At 43.3% G+C, this 8985-nt stretch overlaps 1 protein-coding gene across 1 annotated transcript in view; it reads right to left on the bottom strand.

Annotated features, from left to right (window-relative positions):
- Positions 1-1685: 1685 nt before the first annotated feature.
- The window catches only part of LOC126322126 (cysteine-rich secretory protein 2-like), a 247661-nt gene continuing 240361 nt past the window's right edge, over positions 1686-8985 (bottom strand). Inside the window, exon 7 of the mRNA XM_049994259.1 lies at positions 1686-4155. Coding sequence (XP_049850216.1) covers positions 3909-4155 — 247 coding nt within the window. The 3' untranslated portion in view covers positions 1686-3908. The remainder of the gene's footprint in view (positions 4156-8985) is intronic.

The raw sequence follows: 8985 nt of genomic DNA, 5'->3' as shown, positions 1-8985 counted from the left end.
TGATAAGTCATATTAGTAGTAAGGACGATTGCTGATTAAGTTTTAGATTCTGAGTATCAGATGCATACAAAGATTGTGCCCCACGTATGTAGTCCAAGTTATCAGACAATCTTCTTCATATTGTGCCGATTGTCTACAGGATTAATCTGCATCTTTTTCCAAAATGCAGGGTGAGAAGGAGGATAGGTACATGCTTTGAGGGGCGACAGTATTAATGCTAATGAACGAAATACTTCTAGTGGATATATGCCCTATTACAAGTTGCTTCTGAGATAGAACACATGTAATATCAAGACACAAAGGAATGAGGGACACTGGCTGCGAGCGGACATTGATTGAAATCGGTGGGGAATATTTTTGCCCGACCTCGATCCGAACCCAGGTCTCCTGCTTATTAGACAGATGCTCTGGCCACTTTCTCTTTTTTTTCGTAATTGATTGTTCGTTGGATATGTTGGGGCGGATGTCCATGACACTTGTTAACGTTCATCGTTGATCCGTTCACTCAGTTTTTTAATATAGGGCAGCTGTTTCTCTGTCGAGCACGCTGAGCTACCGTGCCGGCAACCACCAGACCATTCCGACACAGTGGTCTACGCGACTGCAGACCAAAAGTCTCAACTTATGCACACTTTACTAATGCGTTGCCATTTGCCCATTGTTCTCATTACTCGCGGCGTTCCTCCGATTACCGTAAGAGTTCGAGCCTGGTGTGCACCTGCACTGAAGGGACCATGGGCCGTCTCGTCTTATGTCTAGTAAGCAGGAGACCCGGATTCGAATCACAGACATCACATATATGTACATGTAATAACAATTCTGTGTTTTTCTTGAAGAACTCTAAAACCGCACCCTCCAGCAAAAACGAGTCGCAGTACAAAATTAAACTACATCAAATTTCCTATAAGATAAGTCCTTCTCATACTTCCCCTGGGACTAATAATTTGTGCGAAGAGAGGGAGAACAGCGAAAATCTACCGCGACGCGTGCACTGTAGCTTAAGTAGTTTCTGTAGGCCAGTTTGGAGTAGTTTCCACCTTGATTGACCGCAAGTGTCCTGTAGCAAATAGTTCGTGTCAACTTCCTTTACACTATAGTGGTATAGTATTACATTAGCAATGTTTGAATAATACAAAAAATTGGTATCACTATACATTAAATGTTTTCTGTCTCGGGCATCATTTGGAGTAGGGCACATTTAGAATCAAAATAATGCTATCACCCTCGAAGTATGTATCTTTCCTCCTGACTCACAATGTAAGTGCAGAATGGGCTGCCGTATTTGCAGGAACCCATTCCACGTCTCTAATAATTTCAGAGGGCAAGGTTCTTTATTTGAATCTTTAAACATTTGCACGAATGTATTGGCAGTATACTATGACATGTTAACGTTCCTTATCGTCAGGAGTGTATAAAAATGTAAAGCTTTATACTTCAAGATTTTATGATGTTACCGGTGAAAGATAGAAACGCCAAAAATGAAGGGAAATCTTAGTTAAGAAATTTAAATGATCATTTACTGACTCTTTTGTCAAGTTAATCAGATATGTAAAACTAGTGTATTGTTTCTTATACTCTCAGGTAGCGAGGAATTTGACAAGACATCACAGTATCAGAGTACCTGCTGACGCAATGTCTGTGGCAAGATAAACAATTAACAAGAAATGAAAGAGAAACACAGTGGATCTCATTAAATTATTTATTACAAAATATATCACAAAGTGTCAGTTCTAAAAGCGAGTAAATCCGATTTCCACTGTGCAGCGTAACTGCACCAGCCCTTAACTTGCCGATAACTGGCTTGGAAGTAGTATGTAGTTATATTGTTCTTGCGTATAACTTCCAGGACTTTTTAACAAAGACAGTTTTTTCTCAGTATCGCCCTTGAGACAGAAATTATCTGTGAGCATGACAGAGTTTCTTCTTCATCTTTCTTTTTTTTATTTCCAATCGCTTGGTGTCGCTATTCTGCTAGGAGCTGATGCTGTTACATAGCACGACGCAGAACTACTCTAACACTAGACTTTTATGACACACTGTGTCTGTAGATACTTTATTAAAGCTATATAAAATTATATGTATATATATAAATAATGTTATGTACAGATGATACATATAAATACCCTATCGGTGGATAGATAACATTATTGTCTTCCAGGAATATACTAATGCAGGCAACAACATTTATCTTCTAGATTCAAGTGCTCAACAAATTCATTTCATATCACACTACGCTTCGTCGCTGCATACCATTGTCTAAACACAGCCTTGCCAGTGGGTATGATAAAGGCAGTTATTGCAGCTCCTTACTCTAGGCCACAGCTTTAAGGAGGCAGTAGCGCTTTAATACGATGCACAAAATAATCTAAGCAATAACAATTGATGTCTACAAAAAATTCTGTCTTCATGGAAGGCGTTTTACTGCACGCAATTATTATGTAGTCTGTAGCAGAATGGATTACGAAAGTCTCTCTCAGCATTTTGCACATGGCTGGTCCCAAAAATTGTGCCAAGGACACATGTTTACCCTGGGTTTGCGTCAGCCCTGCGTTAGACCCTGGACACAGCTGACGTACGCCTGTGCGGTACAGGCAAGAAGGGTCATAGGTTCAGGGTTTGGGTTGAGTCCCAGAGGACAGTCGGGATTCGGAGAAATCGAGGATCTTAGTGGTCTCTTGATATATGAACGGGCCGGCAGTACAACTGGTGATTCATGCATCAGCAAGATGAAGGTCATGTCGCGCAGATGTGTCCTCTTGCTCAGCTCGCTGAAAGTTACTTGTATTTTCCTGTGGCTGGCTATAAATACGTACACACTAAAGTGGTAAGGATGAAACTGTATTTCTGAGAAGTACGATAGAAACTGGAGATCACACTGCGCGAAAGATGGAAGTCATAAATGCAGTGCATTTTTTTCGGCGTGATTACTGGAAGTAATAAACCTATCCCATAGGAAGTAATAAACTACCAAGACAAAAGGGGATCTACAGTTTAACGTGAAGTGAAACGAACAGCGACTCAACTTGATAGCTTCACGCACAGAAAGCGTTGCCAGTTGTGCAAGTGAATCGATATTATGATTAGGTACTTTGCATAAAATCGAATAAAAGTGAGCACTACGTCAATATGGGTCGCTCGAATTCTGCTAATAAGATGCAGAAAAACCGTCAGACCAACTGGGTCTAGGAGCTCGTGTGTATGAAGGCCAGCGCAGCCACAAGGACGCAGTTACGACGCCCGAAATTGGCAGCTTGACGTGGAGATTAAAATTCCCCGCCGAGACAGAAATTTTTTCCCCTTTAATACCGCCCAGTTCAATACCTTTCAAATTTAAGATGAGAAACGCCTATTGTACTGCAGCTTATACGAGTGAATCAAATTACATCTTTGGGAAGGCACTGTGTGGGTTGGATTCCAGACGTTTCATTTCTGGTGAGCAACAAAACAGAGACGAAATGGTCAGCACAAGGTTTCTGCATAAGTGACTGAATAACTCATTAAACTGTGCATAACGCTGAACTTAAATTCCCTGTACTTAAGTGCAATCACGGTGTACTTAAATGCGATTACAGTGCACGGTATTTACGCTAGAATAATGACGTAGTTAGAAATACAATTTTGTGTTTTTTCTGCATCGAAGAATCAGTATCACTGACAGGCAGATACCTGCGTTCGAGAAGCACGTTTTGATCTGTCCTTTGCCATAGTACGAAGTCATGTGACGCTAGAGCCAAGCACGAAGTAAGTGCGTGGTGAAACATTGCTTTGGCAGGGAACCAGCTTCGCTGCAGCTCGGCAGCCAGTGCCTCGCTGTGCCAGCCCCTTCAGCGCGGACGCCAGAGCGACACGCGGCTGGCTGCAGAGGGTGCGGAGGAACTGTGGTAACCGGGAGGTGGCGGCGGGGGCGGTCAGCCGTAGATCTTGCCCTTGCAGCCGCAGGTGGCGCGGCAGAAGCGGTGCCTGTCGCGGCCGTGCGCCGTGCTGCGGTCGCACAGCCAGTGGTGGTGCGTCGAATTGAGCTCGGCGCAGTTCCCCCACAGGTCGGCGGAGGGACACGAGTTGGTGCACAGCTTGCCCAGCCGGCAGTGGCCGGGGCAGCGGTCGCAGGCGTGGCCCCACTCGTACGGCGTCCCCAGCTTCTCCATCATGTTGCCCCTGGAACAGCACGCGGGGCTGTCACCTCCATGTCTAATAAGAGCTTAGAGCTAGGTACCTCTTCAAGGGACCTACGCCTTCCGTTAAGAGGCAGCGCACAGTCTGGATCGAAGGATCTTAATTGTGGTCCCTCTCTTTTGAGCCCAACCCGACGGATACCCATGGTAGATCGGGGAAAACCACCGTTCAGGTCGTGTTGTCGGCGGAGCCTTGTAGGCTCAACACAAACCGTTAGCGTCATTACCTTTATTACTATAACCACAAGAAACCTTTCATTAGCAACTTTGAGCCAAGCACAAAATCAGTTACCTCTCTATTGTATATCGTAAATAGTTTAGCACGCTGGACATGGAGCTCTTAGTCTTAGTTCCTAGCTTTAATGTACCCTAATCTTTTATAGTTAAATTAGTTTTTAGGATAGTAGACGTTAAAGGCCAGCGTCTTGATGGTCATTCCAAGACCCGGGCCGCCGCCCACAACCAGGTGACGGACAATATTATACCTATCTCTTCTCTATTCAATTCTCCTCCTTCCTTTCTAAATATTTAATTCCGTTTTCTTTATTAATATCTCACTTGATTTTGTATTAGTTATAAGCTTTTCTAATTCTGCACAAAAAAATATCAAATGGATGTAAAGAAATAGAGCCCGCCTCCACGTGGCGGGACACCGGCAACGGTGTGAGTGGGGACGGGAGCCGGTGTGGTGTTACTTTCAGTCACACCGGACCCCGGACCCAGGCACAGTGGCTAAGTGGCAACATACGACCCACCTTAAGAAATTAGACGGTAGGTCATAAAAAATAAGCAGCTAGTGAAAAAAAAGTGAAAAAGTGTCACGACGCAATGACAGGCGCAGTAGACAAAGTATTCCTAACGGTCAACATGTGGATTCCGGAAACAGCGATCATATGAGACCCAACTCGCTTTATTTGTTCATGAGACCCACAAAATATTAGATACAGGCTCCTAGGTAGATGCCGTTTCCCTTGACTTCCGGAAGGGGTTCGATACAGTTCCGCACTGTCGCCTGATAAAGTAAGAGCCTACAGAATATCAGACCACCTGTGTGGCTGGATTGAAGAGTTTTTAGCAAACTGAACACAGCATGTTGTTCTTAATGGAGAGACGTCTACAGTCGTTAAAGTAACCTCTGGCGTGCCACAGTGGAGTGTTATGGGACCATTGATTTTCACAATATACCGGGTGATCAAAAAGTCAGTATAAATTTGAAAACCTAATAAACCACGGAATAATGTAGATAGAGAAATAAAAAGTGACACACATGCTTGGAATGACATGGGGTTTTATTAGAACAAAAAAACTATTGCTAGACGCGTAAAAGATCTCTTGCGCCGTCGTTTGGTGATGATCGTGTGCTCAGCCGCCATTTTCGTCATGATTGGCCTCCCAGGACCCCAGATCTCAGTCCGTGCGATTATTGGCTTTGGTGTTACCTGGAGTCGCAAGTGTATAGTGATCGATCGACATCTCTAGGGATGCTGAAAGACAACATCCGACGCCAATGCCTAACCATCACTCCGGACATGCTTTACAGTGCTGTTCACAACATTATTCCTCGACTACAGCTATTGTTGAGGAATGACGGTGGACATATTGAGCATTTCCTGTAAAGAACACCATCTTTGCTTTGTCTTACTTTTTATGCTAATTATTGCTGTTCTGATCAGATGAAGCGCCATCTGTCGGACATTTTTTGAACTTTGTAGTTTTTTGGTTCTAAGAAAACCCCATGTCATTCCAAGCATGGGTGTGAATTTGTACCTCTCTGTCCACATTATTCCGTGATTTATTCAGTTTTCAAATTTATACTGACTTTTTGATCACCCGGTATATAAATGACCTAGTAGATAGTGTTGGAAGTTCCATGCGGCTTTTCGTGGATGATGCTGTAATATACAGAGAAGTTGCAGCATTAGAGAATTGCAGCGAAATGAAGCAAGATCTGCAGCGGATAGGTACTTAGTGCAGGGAGTGGCAACTGACCTTAACATAGACAAATGTATTGTGAATATATAGAAAGAAGGATCCTTTATTGTATGATTATATGATAGCGGAACAAACACTGGTAGCAGTTACTTCTGTAAAATATCTGGAAGTATGCGTACGGAACGATTTGAAGTGGAATGATCATATAAAATTAATTGTTGGTAAGGTAGGTGCCAGGTTGAGATTCATTGGGAGAGTCCTTAGAAAATGTAGTCAATCAACAAAGGAGGTGGTTTACAAAACACTCGTTCGACCTGTACTTGAGTATTGCTCATCAGTGTGGGATCCGTACCCCGGTCGGGTTGATGGAGGAGATAGAGAAGATCCAAAGAAGAGCGGCGCGTTTCGTCACAGGGTTATTTTGTAAGTGTGATAGCGTTACGGAGATGTTTAGCAAACTCAAGTGGCAGACTCTGCAAGAGAGGCGTCCTGCATCGCGATACAGCTTGCTGGCCAGGTTTAGAGGGTGCGTTTCTGGATGCGGTATCGAATATATTGCTTCCCCCTACCGAGGCGATCACGAATGTAAAATTAGAGAGATTCGACCACGCACGGAGGCTTTCCGGCAGTCGTTCTTCCCGCGAACCATACGCGACTGGAACAGGAAAGGGAGGTAATGGCAGTGGCACGTAAAGTTCCCTCCGCCGCACACCGTCGGGTGGCTTGCGGACGGTTCAAATGGCTCTGAGCACTATGAGACTTAACATCTATGGTCATCAGTCCCCTAGAACTTAGAACTATTTAAACCTAACTAACCTAAGGACATCACACAACACCCAGCCATCACGAGGCAGAGAAAATCCCTGACCCCGCCGGGAATCGAACCCGGGTGGCTTGCGGAGAAGAGTATAAATGTAGATGTAGATGTGAAAATGTACAGTATGTGCTATGCTGTGGTTAGCAGAGTCAGAATCTGTAATACGTGTTCAGCGGCGATCAAGAAGAGAATGGAACGTGACCTCACCCCCCTCTCCCCACCCACCCTGCTCGTAAATCAGTGAGACAGAGCTCATCGGGAAACCGGAAGTCTGATTTCAGATTCTGGAAAACATCCTAAACGGATACGACAGTATAACGTGTGCGCGAAGCATTTATCAGAAGTCCACGTAAATCCAAGACAATCTAGCAGGAATCAGCTGTCCCACATTAGATGGTGCCTGACATTGTACACAAACATCTTTGATCGCGTGCTTATGAACTACAGCTTTCGTATCACATCAAGACTGAGGATCGCCGCAGACGATGTCATTTTGCTGCTGAAATGTTGCATAGTACAGACGAAAACAACATCTATCTCAATGCAGCGCCGTTCAGTGATGAATCTATCTTCCACATGTGGTAAAGTTAACCAATACAACTGTCAAATATCTGGAAGTGAGATTCCAGGAGAACTGGTTGAGTACGAAAGGGAAGAACCGAAAGTTAATATATGGTTGGGATTACATAAATATGGTGTAATTGATCTATTATTTAGGAAGTCTACAGTGACAGGGCACACCTATCTCGACATGTTGGCGAACTATACAGTTCCACAGATGTCTCTCGACGTCATTTTCCTGCAGGATGGTGCTCCAATCCTCTATCATCGGTATGTTACCACATTTATCCACGACACGTTCTCCGAGCATTAGACTGGAAGCGGGAGTCCGATTCCCTGGCCCCCTCAGTCCTCCGGTCTGACTGCTGGGTTTCAGTGCGTGGAGTTCTATCAAGGACACTGTTTACTAAAGAAAGGTTCGAGATCTGGTAAATACGAGACAACGAATTTACCCCCTAGTAGAGGCCATAACATCTGTTAATCTTAGGTTTATAAGGCGAGAAGTGGAGTGCAGTTTCGAAATATGTCGAGCAACAAACAATGCTCACACTAAAGTGGATGAACATTCATAGAAATATTTGATCTCCTGTGTTCAATACTGGACAATTAAACATATAAACCTTAATAGATACCGAAATACAAATAAACTTTTTATATACCTCTAGCCCAGACACCCTGCGCAGTTATAGATGAGTCTTGACAATCACCCCACATCTACACATTCCTCCCTTCCTATGCCAATGTTGCCTCCATATTGTGATGTAATCCAGCCTAATGCACATTAAGAACTCTCTGGTACCACTGATCATCTATAAGTTCCCTTGTAAGACAAAAGCCTGTGATAACTACTGATGTGTAAATGTCAAATTCTGTGCGTTTTTGCTTCTATAGGTGATGAATAGAAACATCACTGCAACTTTGTAAAGCTACTTACTACATTTCCACCATCTTTTTTTTAAAAAAACTATGTGAATAATATATATCAGTTAATTTAAATACTTTAGTTTTGCCAGTGATATACTCAAATAATCAGATTCTTTGGTTACAGGTGCAATCTCACTGTTCTTTCTCGCTTGATGGGAAGAGTTCGTAAAAGAAAGAATCTTGTGCAGTCAGTTGAAAGGGTCGGACACGTTTAGTGCAGACGTAGCGAATAGTTGGAATTTTGTAGGTCTTGTGAACAGATGAAAATGATGTTAATGTGGAACTTGTACAATTATTGTGAACCAGTCGTACGAGTATTTTGAAATACATGTGCAAAAAGGTCAGCAAAAAAACCAGCGAAGTACGACATTAAAACTTTTAAATGTAGACATGTCCACTTATGAAAATTACAGAAATTGAGTTATGACATGGGTTTCCAGTCTCAGTGGGGGTTTCAATTTTGCTAAAAGTATCATGTTAAAGTATCCATTACACGAAAGTTTCTATAGTCCCCTCCAGTATCGAACGCCGTGCACCCAGCCTAGGCTGTCAAAAAGGGAGGAGTATCGAACACTGATG

Source organism: Schistocerca gregaria, chromosome 2, assembly GCF_023897955.1.
Source record: "Schistocerca gregaria isolate iqSchGreg1 chromosome 2, iqSchGreg1.2, whole genome shotgun sequence".
NCBI classification, from domain to species: domain Eukaryota; kingdom Metazoa; phylum Arthropoda; class Insecta; order Orthoptera; family Acrididae; genus Schistocerca; species Schistocerca gregaria.
The sequence above is the reverse complement of the archived record's forward strand: the minus strand, read 5'-3'. Positions and strand labels throughout refer to the sequence as shown.